We start from the raw sequence: 22,538 nt of genomic DNA on the forward strand, positions 1-22,538 counted from the left end.
GACACGTCACGACTTAACAAGCGGATTGGCTGTCCTAAAAGTCGCTAAAAGTCGCTAAATGACGTCATCTCCTAATTTGCATAAGGTTCATTTGCATGTAATTGATGCTGTAGAAGAGAGGAATAACATCGTGGTAGAGACAAAAAGTGGGTAAAAACACCCTAAATATGTTTAGAACTACAAATAAACATTCTTCTGTTGATTTGTGGTTTGCTCTTGTTTTTTAAGACAACATTGAGCTACTCTGGGCAGGGTTGCCTGATTGCGACAGTAATTTTCAGTCAAAATGCATGAAAAACAACGCCCAAAACACAGGATAAGCAGATGATGTTTAGCATTTCACAAATAATAAACCAGTTAAACCATCATGACGTACAAATTAATATCTATATGTACAGATCAGTAATTATACATTATAAAGGGCAAATTATTTTGCTTGCATGTCTTTTAAACAATTTCCAACAAAATCCGCTATTTTGGTGTAAACCGCCCAATCTGGCAACCCTGACTGTGAGACTGACCGCCCGTGAGTGCTTTGGAAGGGCGGAGGGGCTCACGGCAGCACCCGCTGCTCATTGAGGACAATAACTGCAGAACAATATGTGTTTTCACGTTCGAGTCTCCAAGTCTCCAATAACACCAGAAAAAGTCGCTAGATTTGTCGCTAGTCGCTTTATTAGTAGTATCTTATTATTCTTAGTTACAGTAGTAGTATTAATTTTCATTAATTTTGCAAATGTTGTCGTTTTTGTTTTATTTATTTGCAAATTAATGCATTTTTGAATGCTTTAGAAAGGGGGACATTACCATTTTTAATATAAGAGCCAGTATTACTGGCTCACTTAGTTTGCCAGAGGTGCCATGTCTTTGCCAGATGTGGCCCAGATCTGTTTTGGGACATGTGGGCCATATAAGCATTTCCTATATGTGGGCCACTTTTGGCTCATATGCTGTTTGCCGATGCCGGCAGTGAGCCGGCAGTGCCGTAACGTTGCCAGAAGTGGCCCACATCCGTATGCTATCTGGGTTACATCACTACACATGCACAGTAACAGAGAGCAGTGAGGGGGCAATTACTTTATCACAGCACTGTATGTGTTTGGGTAAATTTCAGCCACCTGGTGGTTAAAATGTGTAAATGTTGTACAAACAGTAGGCGTGTCTTCATGACGTCACTCAGGTGAAACGAAATTTATTTTCTTTCAGCAGCTTAAAGTCTCCAGTCTGAAGCTTCTACAGCCTTCAAGCAGCTACAATCACTGCAGGTAAATAATAAAGGGGGTAAAAAGGTAAAAAGTGCAGCAGGGGAGGTAAAGTGGAGCAGTGCTATAACCAAGTTTTGGGGAAGTTCCACAGTTTGTTTTCTTTATGTTGGTAGAATGAGGAAACACAGCGTATAGAAACGATCTGCGGTCGTGTCTCATATGTAACTCGATTTAACATCAAGTGCACTAGAATTACTTTTAATATAGTGCACATTGAAAGGGAAGTGGACATAATTTGGGACAGCGCAGTATTTTGACTGGACATGTATATAAAAAAATGTTGATTTCTTGATGTTTATAATCAGTGGTTTATAAACACTTGTAATACAGAAACTCTCTCTGTCTAGAACAGTCTGATTAAATTCTCTTTCACTGGTGCTACCAGGTGGGACATAAATAATAGTTTTAATCAGGTTTTATTTCACCAAATATATTTTATTCTTTATTTTTCATTACAATTTGTGTTGCCTTATTCTCTAAGCTTTTCAATGAATGCAGCAGTTAAAACTACCGTCTACAAACTAAATGACGTCTAGTAGAGTTACACCTCATATTTATGTGAACATTCATACCTGTTATGCAGCATTCAAACTAATTGCCATTAGGTGTGTGTGTGTTTTCTTGCTCTGTAATAGACCTGTCTGGGGTATTTACTGCCTAATGTCCAGTTAATTGTACCCATTGTGACCCATATTAGGATGGGTGGTAAAATAGACAATGAATAAATGAATATATGAATCATTATGGTGTCTCTGTGTCTCCTCTATCAGTCATGGCTTCCTCCAGGAGTTTCCTGTCTGAAGATCAGCTCCAGTGCTGCATCTGTCTGGATGTGTTCACTGATCCAGTCTCTACTCCATGTGGACACAACTTCTGCATAATCTGTATCAAAGAGTTCTGGGACACCAGTTCACACTGCCAGTGTCCAGTATGTAAGATGGATTTCCCCAGAAGACCTGAACTACATGTTAACACCTTCATCTCTGGACTGGCTGCTCCATTCAGGAAGCCTGTTCAGGTAAAATCAAGCAGCACTGTAGGAGAACCTACCAAATCTCAGGTGATCTGTGAGGTCTGCAGTGAGAAGAAACGAGAAGCTCTGAAGTCCTGTCTGATCTGTATGGCCTCTTACTGTCAGACTCACCTGGAACCTCATGAGAAAGTTTCTTCATTAAAGAAACACAAACTAATAGATCCTGTGGAGAACCTGGAGGATTACATCTGTCAGAAACATGAGAGACCTCTGGAGATGTTCTGTAGAGACGACCAGACGTGTGTGTGTCAGTTCTGCACTGAAGGAGAGCACAAGAACCACAACACAGTTCCTATAGAGGAGGAGAGTGCAGAGATGAAGGTGAGAGATCTTATACACTGAGCTCCAGATTTATTTGCACCTCTGGTAAAGAGGATTTAAAAAGCTTTTGAAAAATGCTTGTGCTTGATTAGTTTAGCCTTAAACTAAAATTCTTATTAACAGTGTTTATTTTTAATTTGTATTTTTCTCCTCTACCTGAGTGTTAAAGATATTTTAGATGGTCCTCCTATACTTACTGTTTTGCTGGGGTATAAATATGGAATAACACAGAGTTAAACTTACCAAATATACTAATAAAATCAGACAATGGCTTTAAAATTACACACCTGCATATTTATATCCAGTTAGATATACTGTATTAAGAAGCAAAAAATCAGTACAATTATTCGTAATACAACTGTATTTGGAAAGCACACTCCCCGAATTCTTTTATCAGCTTTAGAAATCTCTTTCTTTAGGGTAATATAAGGATTTAAAACGGTAACAGGATAAAATGTTATATTGTTGATGCAAACTACTATTAGTTAAACCAGAATAAAACTACATTAATTACCCTATAAGACACACTACTAGCACCCTATTTACAGTGAATGAGTTACCATTATCCCTGACATATCAGACTTGTATACCTTAATAATACTTAATGATATGTCCCACACGGATAGAACTAACTGTAGAACAAACTAACTATTTACTCATGTACACAATCATAAAAATACATTTCACACCCCCAAATATGTTACAAAAATGTTATAATACAGATTCAATCAAATTACAATCAGTAATATTCAAAATATTATCACTACCTCCTAAAGCCGGCAGTTATGTAAATAACTAAGTAAACAAAAAAAACAAAAAACTCTAAGTCCGTTTAGCAAAATCCAAAAGTCAAGTTCGTTCAAAAATATGAAACAAGGGCAACCCAAAATACCGTTGCAGGCCTGATCCCACATTTCCAATCAGCAGAGATCACAGAGTATATTTGGTCGGTTGTGTTGAAATCAAACTCATGTGCAAGAAACTTCGCTGTCCACGTTCGTTGTTTACCTTGATGAAACAGTAGAAATCCTTTTCCGTTTCATCTCGGATGCAAAAAATCAGAGTTTATCGGATGTTATAAATCCACCGTACTCGGCACCATCGCTGAGTTAGCCAACAGCCTTCAAAGTCCATGCATGAAAGCTCCAGAGACGTTCACGGCTGACACGGCATAAACAAAGTCACTACTCGACTGCAAATTGTAATATCAGACTCACTGTCCGTTTGTCTTCCCGCATCCCAAGAGATATAATAGATATAATCGTTTTTTCTTCTTTTTCCACCCACTTTCTCCCGTTCCTTTCCGACCTCTCACCATGCATGCTGATTGGCTTAAACATAAATTAAGGGAGGGCTATACATACACTTTACTTTAAACAGCATAAAACAATTTGACAATCAGAACATTAATTACAGAACAAATAAGAACTTATTTATTTGCTACCATTTAACAGCAAACATAATGTAAACAAAATATTATTTATGCCCAAATTTTAATTGGGCTACACATGGTAAGGATGGTGGTTACGGAGGCCAAATTTTGAGACTTCTAGGATACATTAGCATTTTGGGGTCACAAAGTTTTTAAATCTTCACGTGTATATGGAGCCTAGTGTGGCTCTCTGTACACAATACATCTCTGTATGGGAACCCAAAACTGGCAGGTGATAAGAAGTGGCCGCAGAATGGACACGCTAGAGGGAATTGATCTGGCTCTTCTTGTTCAGATTAGGGATTGTGTAAGAGGAAGCAGATTCACAATCAGGCAAATTGGTGATAACTCAGAAAAAAAGCATCTGAAGCTTGTAAACCAAAATCTGGCTCCATCTGCCAGAAATAAAAATGTTTTATAAGTGTTGTGAGAAGAAATGACAAAATTACAAAGTGGTAAATGCTTTATCGTCCCAACATGTTTTGGAATGTGTTGCAGAACTGAGATGAAATGAAATTAAGTTCACCAGAAAAAAACATGCAAAGAAATAAAAGTCATGAGTTTAGCATGAGTTTCCCCACTCTAATATTTCAGCTGTGAGACAGTCCTTTAAAAGCCAGTCATTGTTCATGTGGGCTCCCAGCCCAAGCAGTTGGCAAAGCTGAGTTTCAATTAGATGAGAAAATGTGATGTGTCAATTAGATGTGAAATGTCAGCTCTGGTGTGCTAGCGTGTTTTACCGCTGCGTCACCTGATCGCCTAATATTTCTTATTCTCGATTTTTCTTACTCTTTAATCCAATAAACCATTTTATATGAAAAGTAAGTGCAGTTTAGAAGTATAATTACATTAGTACCACTTCTGCAGAATTCTGTAAACACAACTTGTATATTTTACAGACTCAGCTGGGAGCAACACAAGCAGAAGTCGAGCAGATGATCCAGGACCGACTAAAGAAGATAGAGGAAATTAAAGACTCTATAAAACTTAATAAAGTAAGAAAAGTCTTAATCTACTCGGCTAGTCCTCATTTTTAATGATACATAAGCAGAGCTGCTAATTCTAATAACACTACATAAATGACGATGTTTCTCCCAGTAGAAAAACACAGAGAAGGAGAAAGCTGACAGCATGGAGATCTTCAGAGCTCTGATACGCAGCATTGAGAGAAACCAGGCTGAGATGCTGAAGGTGATGGAAGAGAAGCAGAGAGCAGCAGAGCGTCAGGCTGAAGAGTTCATTAAAGATCTGGAGCAGGAAATCACTGAGCTAAAAAGGAGAGACACTGAGCTGGAGCAGATCTCCAACACTGAGGATCATCTCCACCTCCTACAGGTCAGAGTCCCTCTGTTTCATAATACTAATGCAGCACATGACAGGACAGCACTGGTCATGCTGAGGGATTTCTCCTCTCTCCTGCTGTACTGTAGATTTACTCGTCCCTGTGCAGACCTCCACCCACCAACAACTGGACTGATGTCAGTATTCAGCCTCATCTGGATGTGGAGACGCTGAGGAGAGCTCTGTTTCATCTTCAGGAATGTGTTGATGAACAAATGAAGAAGGTTGTCAGTATGGGTAAGTGATTATTATCTAAGATCTTGTTTGAGCAGAGAAATTGCTTATGACTTACATTTATCTGGTAATAGTTTAACCATAAGTTGAAGCTGCTGTTATCATTAATTCTCTATTGAAGCTTCTATGAGTGTTGGTCACCACACTGTGTGTTGGTTAATGTTCATGTTCCAGCTTCATATTGTGCTTTATAATCATCACTTTAAAATAATCCAGTTTCTAACAGAAATGATTTCTAGCAGTAAATAATTTTGTTCTTTTTTTTATTCCAACCAGAACTGAAGAGAATTCAACAATATGCAGGTTTGTGAGCTCTCACTCATCACATGATGAAATCTAGATTTCTTCATTAATACACACTGTGTCACGATAAAATGGGTGTAAATTGTGTCTCTTTTTCTCAGTGGACGTGAATCTAAATCCTGATACAGCTCATCCTAACCTGATCCTGTCTTATGATGAAAAACAAGTTACTGATGGAGACACAGAACAGGATCTTCCTGATAATCCAGAGAGATTTGATTACTGTGTCTGTGTGCTGGGAAAGGAGGGATTCTCCTCAGGGAGATTTTACTATGAGGTTCAGGTTAAAGGGAAGACTGAGTGGGATTTAGGAGTAACCAGAGAGTCCAGTAACAGGAAGGGGGAGATTATACCAGGACCTGATGATGGATATTGGTCTGTGTGTCTGAGAAATAAAACTAAATATTTGTCTCTGGATTCTCCCTCTGCCCCCCTTTTCTTGAAACAGGCTCCTCAGAAGGTGGGGGTGTTTGTGGATTATGAGGAGGGTTTGGTCTCCTTCTATGATGTTGAGAATAAGTCTCATATTTACTCTTACACTGGTCAGTCTTTCACTGAGAAACTCTATCCAATATTCAGTCCCTATGAAAAATATGAAGATAAAAATTCAGCACCACTGATCATCTGCCCTGTTAGTCAAATTCAGTCTTAATAAGTGAGTGCAATGCAATGTGCAACACTACTGTCTGATTTATATCCTTTTACTTGTTTCTTCTTCCTCTTATTTGTATTTAATTTTTAATTAAAATTAATTATTTGCAAAATAATAACAACCAAATAGAAGAAACCTACAAACTAACTGGATCACCTTAGTAATCACATAGGATACAATGGCAACCAGCTAATAACAGCCTTTTAACCATGTGGCATATTAAAACAACCACTTAGCAACAACAGAGCACCCAATTAGTAACCTGATTGAAGTGGCCTAGGATATTGTGACCATGACTTCGCAACACCCTAGCAATCTTAAGGGAACAACCAGCAACTCCCTCCTATCATATATATTACCATAGCAACCATCTAGCAACACACTAGTAATTACCAGATATGCCACAGAACCACCTAGAATGCCCTTTTAACCAGTTGGAATGTGTTAGTCTGTATCAAGCAACACTGGCATCCTTTTTGACATGACTGGACTCGTGTCGTAGGGGGTGTGTGATATTTCACAGCTCTCCTTGACCAGAGATATTGTAAGCGGAAGCGGAGTTACAGTAGGAAATTGAAAATGACAAGACTGGAAGAGATGATGGAGGGGGGTAAATGGAATAATATGCTAGTATTACATGGAGTTACATTTTTTAAAATATTTTTTTATGTATTTGGTGATGTTTTTGCACTGAAAAGTCTAAATAAAAAGTATTATTTGCCATCCATTTGATTATTATTATTTTTTATTGCATGGCTTGTGTAATGCACGTCTGTCTGTGTATACTTTATATGAAAATTCATATTATAAAACATTCCTTAATTGCTGGTTTATTTTAAATCTTCTGTACTACATCAACATGGACCTTATTAATCTGATCATTCTCAGATTGTAGGTGTTGCCCAAATATACGTAAACGTATTCACTCCAATAATGTTCACATCTGTACAGCATTTGTGTAAAATGTACATACTGTATCAGTACTGCTATACTAATGTGTACATTTCTTCCTGTTTTTCCTTTGGATCACACACACATAAACACAAACACATTTTATAAACTAATTCTCCTGTATTTACTAAACTAAACTAGACTAAAAGCTGCTATTTGTGAACTGTGAGCTGTTTGTAAGTTTTAAATAGAATTTCAGTTTCCTGCATCATATCTGGAGTTTCTCTCTCACTGAAAACACTAACACATCTAACTGCTCTTTATCTTAGAGTCACTTCCATCACTACACATGTACAATAACAGAGCAGTGAGGGGGCAATTACTTTATCACAGCACTGTATGTGTTTGGGTGAATTTCTGCCACCTGGTGGTTAAAATGTGTACAAACAGTGAGCATGTCCTCATGACGTCCCTCAGGTGAAACGAAATTTATGTTCTTTCAGTAGCTTAAAGTCTCCAGTCTGAAGCTTCTACAGCCTTCAAGCAGCTACAATCACTGCAGGTAAATAATAAAGGGGGTAAAAATGTAAAAAGTGCAGCAGGGGAGGTAAAGTGGAGCAGTGCTAGGGGAGTGGATGCAATTTGGGACAGTGCAGTATTTTGACTGGAAATGTACATACAAATTAAAAACAGCAAGACTTTACTGTAAATAAAACATCTTATAACAAATGTGATGCAGTAAAGTTGATGATAAAATGTTGATTTCTTGATGTTTATAATCAGTGGTTTATAAACACTTGTAATACAGAAACTCTTTCTGTCTAGAACAGTCTGATTAAATTCTTTTTTACTGGCGCTACCAGGTTTTATTTCACCAAATATATATTTTTTATTTTTCCATTACAATTTGTGTTACCTTATTCTCTGAGCTTTACAATAAATGCAGCAGTTAAAACTACCGTCTACAAACTAAATGACGTCTAGTAGAGTTACACCTCATATTTACATGAACATTCATATCTATTATGTATAAAACCAGAAAAACCAGAAGAATGATTGTACAGAACACACCCACACAGCCTGATGTACAATCTGTCATTACAGCAAGCGGGTTCTTCTGTGTGGAGTTTGCAGGTTCTTTTCTGGTGATCCAGTTTCCTCCCACAGTACAAAGACCTGCATTCAAACTAATTACCATTAGGTAGGTGTGTGTGTGTGTGTGTGTGTGTGTGTGTGTGTGTTTGCTTGCTCTGTGATAGACTGGTGACCTGTCTGGGGTATTTACTGCCTTTTGCCCAATTAATTGCATCCCAGAATAAGATGGGTGGTAAAATAGACAATGAATAAATGAATATATGAATCATTATTGTGTCTCTGTATCTTCTCTATTAGTCATGGCTTCCTCCAGCAGTTTCCTGTCTGAAGATCAGCTCCAGTGCTCCATCTGTCTGGATGTGTTTACTGATCCAGTCAGGGCTTCATGTGGACACAACTTCTGCATGACCTGTCTCAAAAAGTACTGGGACACCAGTTCACACTGCCAGTGTCCAGTATGTAAGGAGAAATTTCCTCGAAGACCTGAACTACGAGTAAATACCTTCATCTCTGGACTGGCTGCTCAGTATAGAAAGTCAGTTCAGGTCAAATCAAGCAGCACTGCAGAAGAACCCACAGCATCTTTGGTTCTTTGTGACATTTGCAGTAAAAAGAAATGTGAAGCTCTGAAGTCCTGCCTGATCTGTATGGCCTCTTACTGCAAGACTCACCTGGAACCTCATCAGATAGTTCCTTTATTAAAGAAACACAAACTAATAGATCCTGTGGAGAACCTGGAGGATTACATCTGTCAGAAACATGAGAGACCTCTGGAGATTTTCTGTAGAGACGACCAGATGTGTGTGTGTCAGTTCTGCACCTTAGATGACCACAGGAACCACAACATAGTTCCTATAGAGGAGGAGAGTGCAGAGAAGAAGGTGAGGAACATAAATTATTTATTTCCATGTTTCTGTGAGCACATGTTGGAGGAGTTTTTGTTTTCAGGCTTAAGCCAACATCCCTCATTAGGATTGGTAAATGAAACTTATGATCCACAGCTGCTCCTCTTTGCAGGTCATGCTCAGGGCATTTAAGGCAGCAGTTGTGGATCCTACAGCGGAGCCTTTTTTTTGGTTTTCATGTTTATGTCACGGTTCGGTTGTTATGTCATAATTTTGCTGTTCATGGATTTGGATTATTCTCATGCTCTCGCTCAGGTTCATGCTGAGGGTCTTGTTTAGTCTTGTTTAATATTATTTAATTTATTTAATATATTTATATTTATATATATATTAGGGCTGTCGAAGTTAACGCGATAATAACGCATTAACGCAATCTCAATTTAACGCGATAAAAAAAAATAGTGCCGTTAACGCAAATTCTAGTTCATGTTGAGACTTGACTGGTAGAACCAACGTTTTAATGTCGGACTTGCCACCGTTGTTCATTTGCGGTTTGTTAAAATAATATAACTGAGCGTCGTAGGGATGCACTTGCATAATAAAGAAATAAATACACGGTATATTCACAAGTTGTCGGGAGCAAAACACTTCATTAACTTAATCTGTTACGGCACTGAATACCGGAGTCAAGCACGCTAGTCCATGAACTATGGAAGCCCCAAAAGGGTCAAAACACACTCACTTCATGTAGAAACGTCCACTTTTCACATTTCACTTAAAAAACCTTGTTTTCTATAACATTTACACAGATTTTATTTAATGCGATTAATCGCGATTAACTATATGAAATTCTGAGATTAATCGCGATTAAAAATTTTAATCGTTTGACAGCCCTAATATATATATATATATACAGTGTATCACAAAAGTGAGTACACCCCTCACATTTCTGCAAATATTTCATTATATCTTTTCATGGGACAACACTATAGAAATAAAACTTGGATATAACTTAGAGTAGTCAGTGTACAACTTGTATAGCAGTGTAGATTTACTGTCTTCTGAAAATAACTCAACACACAGCCATTAATGTCTAAATGGCTGGCAACATAAGTGAGTACACCCCACAGTGAACATGTCCAAATTGTGCCCAAAGTGTCAATATTTTGTGTGACCACCATTATTATCCAGCACTGCCTTAACCCTCCTGGGCATGGAATTCACCAGAGCTGCACAGGTTGCTACTGAAATCCTCTTCCACTACTCCATGATGACATCATGGAGCTGGTGGATGTTAGACACCTTGAACTCCTCTACCTTCCACTTGAGGATGCGCCACAGGTGCTCAATTGGGTTTAGTCCATCACCTTTACCTTCAGCTTCCTCAGCAAGGCATTTGTCATCTTGGAGGTTGTGTTTGGGGTCGTTATCCTGTTTGAAAACTGCCATGAGGCCCAGTTTTCGAAGGGAGGGGATCATGCTCTGTTTCAGAATGTCACAGTACATGTTGGAATTCATGTTTCCCTCAATGAACTGCAGCTCCCCAGTGCAAGCAACACTCATGCAGCTCAAGTCCATGATGCTACCACCACCATGCTTGACTGTAGGCAAGATACAGTTGTCTTGGTACTTCTCACCAGGGCGCCGCCACACATGCTGGACACCATCTGAGCCAAACAAGTTTATCTTGGTCTCGTCAGACCACAGGGCATTCCAGTAATCCATGTTCTTGGACTGCTTGTTTTCAGCAAACTGTTTGCGGGCTTTCTTGTGCGTCAGCTTCCTTCTGGGATGACGACCATGCAGACCGAGTTGATGCAGTGTGCGGCGTATGGTCTGAGCACTGACAGGCTGACCTCCCACGTCTTCAACCTCTGCAGCAATGCTGGCAGCACTCATGTGTCTATTTTTTAAAGCCAACCTCTGGATATGACGCCGAACACGTGGACTCAACTTCTTTGGTCGACCCTGGCGAAGCATGTTCCGAGTGGAACCTGTCCTGGAAAACCGCTGTATGACCTTGGCCACCATGCTGTAGCTCAGTTTCAGGGTGTTAGCAATCTTCTTATAGCCCAGGCCATCTTTGTGGAGAGCAACAATTTTATTTCTCACATCCTCAGAGAGTTCTTTGCCATGAGGTGCCATGTTGAATATCCAGTGGCCAGTATGAGAGAATTGTACCCAAAACACCAAATTTAACAGCCCTGCTCCCCATTTACACCTGGGACCTTGACACATGACACCAGGGAGGGACAACGACACATTTGGGCACAATTTGGACATGTTCACTGTGGGGTGTACTCACTTATGTTGCAGCTATTTAGACATTAATGGCTGTGTGTTGAGTTATTTTCAGAAGACAGTAAATCTACACTGCTATACAAGTTGTACACTGACTACTCTAAGTTATATCCAAGTTTCATGTCTATAGTGTTGTCCCATGAAAAGATATAATGAAATATTTGCAGAAATGTGAGGGGTGTACTCACTTTTGTGATACACTGTATATATATATATACAGTGTATATATATATATACAGGGCTGTTAAATTTGGTGTTTTGGGTACAATTCTCTCATACTGGCCACTGGATATTCAACATGGCACCTCATGGCAAAGAACGCTCTGAGGATGTGAGAAATAGAATTGTTGCTCTCCACAAAGATGGCCTGGGCTATAAGAAGATTGCTAACACCCTGAAACTGAGCTACAGCATGGTGGCCAAGGTCATACAGCGGTTTTCCAGGACAGGTTCCACTCGGAACAGGCTTCGCCAGGGTCGACCAAAGAAGTTGAGTCCACGGGTTCGGCGTCATATCCAGAGGTTGGCTTTAAAAAATAGACACATGAGTGCTGCCAGCATTGCTGCAGAGGTTGAAGACGTGGGAGGTCAGCCTGTCAGTGCTCAGACCATACGCCGCACACTGCATCAACTCGGTCTGCATGGTCGTCATCCCAGAAGGAAGCTGACGCACAAGAAAGCCCGCAAACAGTTTGCTGAAGACAAGCAGTCCAAGAACATGGATTACTGGAATGCCCTGTGGTCTGACGAGACCAAGATAAACTTGTTTGGCTCAGATGGTGTCCAGCATGTGTGGCGGCGCCCTGGTGAGAAGTACCAAGACAACTGTATCTTGCCTACAGTCAAGCATGGTGGTGGTAGCATCATGGTCTTGGGCTGCATGAGTGTTGCTGGCACTGGGGAGCTGCAGTTCATTGAGGGAAACATGAATTCCAACATGTACTGTGACATTCTGAAACAGAGCATGATCCCCTCCCTTCGAAAACTGGGCCTCATGGCAGTTTGCAACAGGATAACGACCCCAAACACAACCTCCAAGATGACAACTGCCTTGCTGAGGAAGCTGAAGGTAAAGGTGATGGACTAAACCCAATTGAGCACCTGTGGCGCATCCTCAAGTGGAAGGTGGAGGAGTTCAAGGTGTCTAACATCCACCAGCTCCGTGATGTCATCATGGAGGAGTGGAAGAGGATTCCAGTAGCAACCTGTGCAGCTCTGGTGAATTCCATGCCCAGGAGGGTTAAGGCAGTGCTGGATAATAATGGTGGTCACACAAAATATTGACACTTTGGGCACAATTTGGACATGTTCACTGTGGGGTGTACTCACTTATGTTGCAGCTATTTAGACATTAATGGCTGTGTGTTGAGTTATTTTCAGAAGACAGTAAATCTACACTGCTATACAAGCTGTACACTGACTACTCTAACTTATATCCAAGTTTTATTTCTATAGTGTTGTCCCATGAAAAGATATAATAAAATATTTGCAGAAATGTGAGGGGTGTACTCACTTTTGTGATACACTGTATATATATATATATATATATACAGTATATACACTGTATCACAAAAGTGAGTACACCCCTCACATTTCTGCAGATACAGTGCCTTGCAAAAGTATTCAGCCCCCTTGAACTTTTCAACCTTTTGCCACATTTCAGGCTTCAAACATAACGATATGAAATTTTAATTTTTTGTGAAGAATCAACAACAAGTGGGACACAATCGTGAAGTAGAACGAAATTTATTGGATATTTTAAACTTTTTTTAGAAATAAAAAACTAAAAAGTGGGGCGTGCAATATTATTCAGCCCCTTTACTTTCAGTGCAGCAAACTCACTCCAGAAGTTCAGTGAGGATCTCTGAATGATCCAATGTTGACCTAAATGACTGATGGTGATAAATAGAATCCACCTGTGTGTAATCAAGTCTCCGTATAAATGCACCTGCTCTGTGACAGTCTCAGAGTTCTGTTTAAAGCGCAGAGAGCATCATGAAGACCAAGGAACACACCAGGCAGGTCCGAGATACTGTTGTGGAGAAGTTTAAAGCCGGATTTGGATACAAAAAGATTTCCCAAGCTTTAAACATCTCAAGGAGCACTGTGCAAGCGATCATATTGAAATGGAAGGAGTATCAGACCACTGCAAATCTACCAAGACCCGGCCGTCCCTCTAAACTTTCAGCTCAAACAAGGAGAAGACTGATCAGAGATGCAGCCAAGAGGCCCATGATCACTCTGAATGAACTGCAGAGATCTACAGCTGAGGTGGGAGAATCTGTCCATAGGACACAATCAGTCGTACACTGCACAAATCTGGCCTTTATGGAAGAGTGGCAAGAAGAAAGCCATTTCTCAAAGATATCTATAAAAAGTCACCTGGGAGACACACCAAGCATGTGGAAGAAGGTGCTCTGGTCAGATGAAACCAAAATCGAACTTTTTGGCCACAATGCAAAACGTTATGTTTGGCGTAAAAGCAACACAGCTCATCACCCTGAACACACCATCCCCACTGTCAAACATGGTGGTGGCAGCATCATGGTTTGGGCCTGCTTTTCTTCAGCAGGGACAGGGAAGATGGTTAAAATTGATGGGAAGATGGATGGAGCCAAATACAGGACCATTCTGGAAGAAAACCTGTTGCAGTCTGCAAAAGACCTGAGACTGGGACGGAGATTTATCTTCCAACAAGACAATGATCCAAAACATAAAGCAAAATCTACAATGGAATGGTTCACAAATAAACGTATCCAGGTGTTAGAATGGCCAAGTCAAAGTCCAGACCTGAATCCCATCGAGAATCTGTGGAAAGAGCTGAAAACTGCTGTTCACAAACGCTCTCCATCCAACCTCACTGAGCTCGAGCTGTTTTGCAAGGAAGAATTTCTGAAAAATTTCTGTCTCTCGATGTGCAAAACTGATAGAGACATACCCCAAGCGACTTGCAGCTGTAATCGCAGCAAAAGGTGGCGCTACAAAGTATTAACGCAAGGGGGCTGAATAATATTGCACGCCCCACTTTTCAGTTTTTTATTTCTAAAAAAAGTTTAAAATATCCAATAAATTTCGTTCCACTTCACGATTGTGTCCCACTTGTTGTTGATTCTTCACAAAAAATTACAATTTCATATCGTTATGTTTGAAGCCTGAAATGTGGCAAAAGGTTGAAAAGTTCAAGGGGGCTGAATACTTTTGCAAGGCACTGTATTTAAGTATATCTTTTCATGGGACAACACTGACAAAATGACACTGACACAAAGAAAAGTAGTCTGTGTGCAGCTTATATAACAGTGTAAATTTATTCTTCCCTCAAAATAACTCAATATACAGCCATTAATGTCTAAACCACCGGCAACAAAAGTGAGTACACCCCTAAGAGACTACACCATTAAATGTCCAAATTGAGCACTGCTTGTCATTTTCCCTCCAAAATGTCATGTGACTCGTTAGTGTTACTAGGTCTCAGGTGTGCATAGGGAGCAGGTGTGTTCAATTTAGTAGTACAGCTCTCACACTCTCTCATACTGGTCACTGAAAGTTCCAACATGGCACCTCATGGCAAAGAACTCTCTGAGGATCTTAAAAGACAAATTGTTGCGCTACATGAAGATGGCCAAGGCTACAAGAAGATTGCCAACACCCTGAAACTGAGCTGCAACACAGTGGCCAAGATCATTCAGCGTTTTAAAAGAGCAGGGTCCACTCAGAACAGACCTCGCGTTGGTCGTCCAAAGAAGCTGAGTGCACGTGCTCAGCGTCACATCCAACTGCTGTCTTTGAAAGATAGGCGCAGGAGTGCTGTCAGCATTGCTGCAGAGATTGAAAAGGTGGGGGGTCAGCCTGTCAGTGCTCAGACCATACGCTGCACACTACATCAAATTGGTCTGCATGGTCGTCACCCCAGAAGGAAGCCTCTTCTGAAGTCTCTACACAAGAAAGCCCGCAAACAGTTTGCTGAAGACATGTCAACAAAGGACATGGATTACTGGAACCATGTCCTATGGTCTGATGAGACCAAGATTAATTTGTTTGGTTTAGATGGTCTCAAGCAGGTGAGGAGTACAAAGATAAGTGTGTCATGCCTACAGTCAAGCATGGTGGTGGGAATGCCATGGTCTGGGGCTGCATGAGTGCAGCAGGTGTTGGGGAGTTACATTTCATTGAAGGACACATGAACTCCAATATGTACTGTGAAATACTGAAGCAGAGCATGATCCCCTCCCTCCGGAAACTTGGTCGCAGGGCAGTGTTCCAGCATGATAATGACCCCAAACACACCTCTAAGACGACCACTGCTTTATTGAAGAGGCTGAGGGTAAAGGTGATGGACTGGCCAAGCATGTCTCCAGACCTAAACCCAATAGAACATCTTTGGGGCATCCTCAAGCGGAAGGTGGAGGAGCGCAAAGTCTCGAATATCCGCCAGCTCCGTGATGTCGTCATGGAGGAGTGGAAAAGCATTCCAGTGGCAACCTGTGAAGCTCTGGTAAACTCCATGCCCAGGAGAGTTAAGGCAGTTCTGGGAAATAATGGTGGCCACACAAAATATTGACACTTCAGGAACTTTCACTAAGGGGTGTACTCACTTTTGTTGCCGGTGGTTTAGACATTAATGGCTGTATATTGAGTTATTTTGAGGGAAGAATAAATGTACACTGTTATATAAGCTGCACACAGACTACTTTTCATTGTGTCAAAGTGCCATTTTGCCAGTGTTGTCCCATGAAAAGATCTGCAGAAATGTGAGGGGTGTACTCACTTTTGTGATACACTGTGTATATATATATATATATATATATATATATATATATATATATATATATATATATATATATATATATATAATTTTAGAGGTTTTCATGCTGAGAGAAAGTAAATACATCTATAAAATATTCAGTCACCTACAGCAACAGCTTTTACTCTGACTGTTATTTTCAGAATTCTCATTTACATTTTCAGCATTTGTCAGACACTTTTTTCCAAAACAACTTAGTTATGACTGAACACAATTTTTGAGCAATTGAGGGTTAAGGGCCTTGCTCAGGGGCCAGACAGTGGCAACTTGGTGGTGGGGCTTGAACCGGCAACCTTTAGATTACAAGTCCAGTACCTTAACCACTGAGCTATCACTGAGCCTTCACTAAATACCGGGCCAGTGATAGCTCAGTGGTTAAGGTACTGGACTAGTAAACAGAAGGTTGCCGGTTCAAGCCCCGCCACCACCAAGTTGCCACTGTTGGGTCCCTGAGCAAGGCCCTTAACCCTCAATTGCTCATTGTGTAAGTTGCTTTGGATAAAAGCATCTGCTAAATGCTGAAAATTTAAATACTCAAACGTTCAGCAAAATGTTACACAGTTTTGCGAATGTTTTATATAAAAAGATCTAGAAGTGTCCCAGAAGTGTCTCATAGCCCTTTTCCACCAAAAGAACCATGGTTCTTGAACCGGTTCTGTTCAGGTTTCTTAGAACCTTGGTGTTCTGTAAAAACTGGTGGAAACGCAGTTTTTGAGAACCAAGCGTGCATCATCAACGGTGGGCATTACTTAACGAAAGTTAAGAGCAGTAATATCATGGCGGAGTGTGTAGATTATGTGCGAGCATTTGTGCTGTTGTTACAGATGTTTGTTTTTATGTAAAAAAAAAACGTTTTGTGCTTCACTTTCACCGCGACTCTCGGCGCAAACAGCCGATTTGCTCAGCGCTCGACTTAAGTGATAAAACACTAAAGTTCCACGACACGAACAAACATCTGTGTGAAATAACCATTAAATCCACTGTAAAATACAACATGTATATGTGTTTAACTGGATTTACTTCACATGTGGTGTTTATGTAGCTCGGGGAGATGAAAAAGCTTCATGCTTTATTTTTCACGTTAAGCATTGTTCTTACTGTCCGGGTCACTTTTACCACCTCAAATCACACCATTCACCTTTTTCAGTGGCAAACTGGCTCAAAATGTAATCAGGTGAACTTTAAAAGATAAAAATGCAGCATTAAGCTCCATACGAGACACCAGCTGACGCCATTGTTGCTGTCGCTATGCTGTATGCTGACACGCCCACAGGAGACGTCACGGTTCGGGCTGAAAAACTATTCTGTGGTGCCAGATTGGCCCGCTAGTTCGCTGTCTGGAACCTCTTGAACAATGCCCTGCGGGTGACTTACGTGGTCCCTGTGGGCGACCAGGTGCCTGCGGGCACCGTGTTGGTGACCCCTGATCTATAGGACAAATGGTCAGTACTTGCCGATGAAATGTGTCGCATAGCAGGAATATCTCGCCAATCTTTCTGTAACATCTGATATATAATATAATTGTTTTATTTTTCAAATATTGATTTCACATATGGAGTAACTTCTGAAAAACAATGTGTCCACTAAACTGGACAACTGGATATCATGCATCTGCAGCTATATTTCAGCCATACTATTCCTTCAGCTTTGTTGTTTTAAAAATACTTTAGTGACTTTTTGTTGTCAATCAGTTTGTTTATCTACAGTACAGTATAGTACGCCTATGTGCAATATCACTTAAATATCAAATAATTTGAAATTGTATCACCTCTCAATAATTGTGTTGTCTCTAAATTGACAAGTAGAGTATTCCCTTCTGTAAACAACCAAATATAAGTACTTTAGTAAGACAAAGTAGACAATCAATGCAACTAAAGTGAATACATATAGGAGATTCTGTGACAGCTCAGCAAGTGGGTGGGACACTGCATAGCATCAATCTCTATAGACGGTTTCCAAGGGAAAAAAACCTTGAAAAAATTTATTCAGATATTTGTGCAACACTGGTATTTTCTATACTAAGGAGGACTGAGTCTGTCACCAAAAAGGACACACTAAGTATTTAAAAATATTTAACATTTAAATCTCAGTAATGTAAGGTGTTGCATTGAGTTCCTACTGGGGGCCTGTATTTTTAATATAGTAAATCTAAATTGTTAGTTTATTATTTTAGCAAATACCCTTCTGTTCAACTTAAAAGTCATGCAATTACTGTAAGGTGATAAAATTTTGAATTATTTGACATTTAAATGAAACTTCACAGGGGTGTACTCATGTACTGTTGTATACTGTATGTCTGTATACTGTATGCAGTGTTGTGTGGCTGTGTACCCTGTGTACATTTATACGCATGTAGACATTCATATTTCCACATTGTTCATTAGTCTGTGGACTACATGTTGCTTTAGGTTCAGATTCCAGTGTTGCATGCAGTCCACTAGAGTGTACGTGTAAACTATAATTAAACTATTATTGTTTTTTTCATGCCTTGCTAAAAAATAAAAACACATAGGGAAAAAATCCTGACTAGTTTGCAAAATTTTGCTAAGTGACAAGTTAGCAAAATTTGTTTATTTATGTATTAGACTCAGCTTGAAGCAACACAAGCAAAGGTTGAAAAGATGATTCAGGACCGAGTTAAGAAGATCAAAGAAATGAAAGACTCTGTAGAACTTAAAAAAGTAAGTAAAGTCTTTCTCTATTCTACTAGTCTTCATTTCTAAAGATACATGAGAAGAACGGCTTTTTGTATTAAAACTATAAAACATACTGGTTTGTTTAATATAAATATTGTTAATATTAATACAAATACAGCCTGTAATAATACAAAATATAAACACTAATTCTGTCAGAATGTATCAGAACTACAATGATTTGTGTTTTTAAGAGAACTTATCAACAAAATAAGCTAAAATTAAGTTTACATTGCTAAAAGTAGACATTTTAAGCTTTCAAATGTTACCTTATTTACTAGTAAGGAATATGTTGATGATATAAAATTTACAGATATTAATTCTTGTTCATTTCTGTGCTGAATATGGACAGTGGTCTGCCATTGTACTTAAGTTTGCATTATATCATATCACCACTTCTCAAAAGCATATCGAGATATCAGTTTTTTTGTCATATCGTCCAGCCCTAGCACACATGCACCATGATGGCAAGCCATCTCACAATACCATAGCAACCAACAACCAGCAACTTCCAATAAACATGTAGAATACCATAGCAACCATCAAACAACACACTTATAATTACCAGAAATACCATAGAACCACCCTAGTAACCACCTGGAATATGTAAGCACTTACCCAAGCAACACTGGAAACCCCTCTGACATGACTGGACGTGTGTTGTAGGGGTCGTGTGATGGTCCACGGCTCTCCTTGGCCAGAGATATTGTAAGCATTGTAAGGTATTACATAGAGTCTTATGTTTTATATTATTTTATGTATTCTGTGATGTTTTTGCTCTGAAAAGTCTAAATAGATTTTATTTTATGCCATCAAAATGATATTTGATCAGTATTATGTTTTATTGCATGGCTTGTGTAATGCACGTCTGTCTGTGTATATTTTTATTAAAAAACTTACATATTGTAAAACATTTCTTAATTACTGGTTTTCTTTAAATCTTCTGTACTACATCAACATGGACCTTATTAATCTGATCATTCGCAGATTGTAGGTGTTGCCCAAATATACATAAACGTATTCACTCCAATAATGTTCACCACATCTGTACAACATTTATGTAAACTTTACATGCTGTATCAGTACTGCTATACTAATGTGTACATTTCTTCTGGCTTTTCCTTTGGAAACACAAACACATTTTGTAAACTAATAATTCTGGATGTGCTAAACTAAACTAGACTAAAACCTGCTATTTGTGAACTGTGAGCTGTTTGTAAGTTTTAAATAGAATTTCAGTTTCCTGCATCATATCTGGAGTTTCTCTCTCACTGAAAACACTAACACATCTAACTGGTTATTCTGTCCTCAGTGTGTGTGTCTGTACACAAATCGACAGAAATCAGAAGCTGGAGTAAAGTTAAATGCTCTTTACTGTCGTCTCCATTTCTCAAGAAACAATTTAGTAAAACTGAAATGATACAGAAAGGAAGCAGCAGTTAGAATATTAAATGCTATTCAGAGAACATCCACAAACATAATATTGTACATAACAGCTACAAAATTATACCATACAAATGCCTTATTCAAATGATATGCAGGTAACTCTACATAGCTTATAAATAGTGCAAATAACTGTCAGTCATTGTTAGTTTGACATTGGCAGCATTTCCATGTAAATGTAAATATAAACGTAAATATTTGGACACCCTGGACACGAACTCTTTAACCTCCTACCCTCTGGCAGGCGCTACAGAGCCCTGAACACAAAATCAAACAGACACTGTAACAGTTTCTTTCCAAATGCCATCAAACTCATCAATAACAAAAATTGAACTGCTGTTTACTGTTGTTTACATGCCACACTGCACTTTATACATGCTGTATAATACTGTAACTGCATCTTACCTTACTGAACTATTTATTTTACACTATTTTTATATTTGCTGTACATGTGCAAATTCTGCTGAACATGTAAATTTGTACATTGTCTACATAGTCTTGTCTGTATATTGTATTGTTTGTAAATTGTAGAGTCTACATAGTCTTGTCTGTATATTGTGTTGTTTGTAAATTGTAGAGAGCTAACAACAGCCGGAAACAAATTCCTTGTGTGTGTAAACATACTTGGCGAATAAAGCTGATTCTGATTTAAATGTAACATATCAAAAGCATTACACTAACACAAGTTCCATAAATAAAGGAAAGTTCTTACAGAACATGACACTGGTCTTTATCTTAGAGTCACTTCCATCACTACACATGTACAATAACAGAGAGCAGTGAGGGGGCAATTACTTTATCACTGCACTGTATGTGTTTGGGTGAATTTCTGCCACTTGGTGGTTAAAATGTGTAAAATGTGGTACAAACAGTGGGCGTGTCCTCATGACGTCACTCAGGTGAACCGAAACTTATTTTCTTTCAGCAGCTTAAAGTCTCCAGTCTGAAGCTTCTACAGCCTTCAAGCAGCTACAATCACTGCAGGTAAATAATAAATGGGGTAAAAAGGTAAAAAGTCCAGCAGGGGGGGTAAAGTAGAGCAGTGCTATAACGAAGTTTTGGGGAAGTTCCACAGTTTGTTTTCTTTATGTTGGTAGAATGAGGAAACACAGCGTATAGTGCAAAAACAATGAAAAACAGCAAGACATTACTGTAAATAAAACATCTTATAACAAATGTGACGCAGTAAAGTTGATGATAAAATGTTGATTTCTTGATGTTTATAATCAGTAGTTTATAAACACTTGTAATACAGAAACTCTCTCTGTCTAGAACAGTCTGATTAAATTCTCTTTCATTGGTGCTACCAGGTGGGACATAAATAATAGTTTTAATCAGGTTTTATTTCACCAAATATATTTTATTATTTATTTTTCATTACAATTTGTGTTACCTTATTCTCTAAGCTTTACAATAAATGCAGCAGTTAAAACTACCGTCTACAAACTAAATGACGTCTAGTAGAGTTACACGTCATATTTACGTTAACATTCATACCTGTTATGTATAAAACCAGAAAAACCAGAAGAATGATTGTACAGAACACACCCACACAGCCTGATGTACAATCTGTCATTTCAGCAAGCGGGTTCTTCTGTGTGGAGTTTGCAGGTTCTTTTCTGGTGATCCAGTTTCCTCCCACAGAACAAAGACCAGCATTCAAACTAATTACCATTAGGTGTGTGTGTGTGTGTGTGTGTGTGTGTGTGTGTGTGTGTGTGTGTGTCTGTGTGTGTTTGCTTGCTCTGTGATAGACTGGTGACCTGTCTGGGGTATTTACTGCCTTTTGCCCAATTAATTGCATCCCAGAATAGGATGGGTGGTTGAATAGACAATGAATAAATGAATATATGAATCATTATGGTGTCTCTGTATCTTCTCTATCAGT

The 22,538-nt window shown here is 39.2% G+C and overlaps 2 protein-coding genes across 3 annotated transcripts in view; both read left to right on the forward strand.

Annotated features, from left to right (window-relative positions):
* Nucleotides 1–2,025: 2,025 nt before the first annotated feature.
* LOC134311784 (E3 ubiquitin-protein ligase TRIM39-like) lies at nt 2,026–6,581 on the forward strand. 2 transcript variants are annotated; one of them, XM_062993456.1, is made up of 6 exons: nt 2,026–2,619; nt 4,951–5,046; nt 5,153–5,386; nt 5,482–5,629; nt 5,903–5,929; nt 6,031–6,581. In XM_062993456.1, the coding sequence occupies exons 1-6, from the start codon at nt 2,038–2,040 to the stop codon at nt 6,579–6,581; spliced, it is 1,638 nt and encodes a 545-aa protein (XP_062849526.1). In that variant the 5' UTR covers nt 2,026–2,037. The 2 variants fall into 2 exon arrangements, with proteins under 2 accessions (XP_062849526.1, XP_062849525.1); XM_062993455.1 differs by having other exon boundaries at nt 2,038–2,619; nt 5,482–5,623.
* A 2,285-nt stretch (nt 6,582–8,866) lies between these two features.
* LOC134312530 (E3 ubiquitin-protein ligase TRIM39-like) overlaps nt 8,867–22,538 on the forward strand; it is a 29,655-nt gene continuing 15,983 nt past the window's right edge. Inside the window, exon 1 of the mRNA XM_062994539.1 lies at nt 8,867–9,448. Within this exon, the coding sequence (XP_062850609.1) occupies nt 8,867–9,448 (582 nt within the window). The remainder of the gene's footprint in view (nt 9,449–22,538) is intronic.

Source organism: Trichomycterus rosablanca, chromosome 4 (genome assembly GCF_030014385.1).
Source record: "Trichomycterus rosablanca isolate fTriRos1 chromosome 4, fTriRos1.hap1, whole genome shotgun sequence".
In the NCBI taxonomy this organism is placed as follows: Eukaryota; Metazoa; Chordata; class Actinopteri; order Siluriformes; family Trichomycteridae; genus Trichomycterus; species Trichomycterus rosablanca.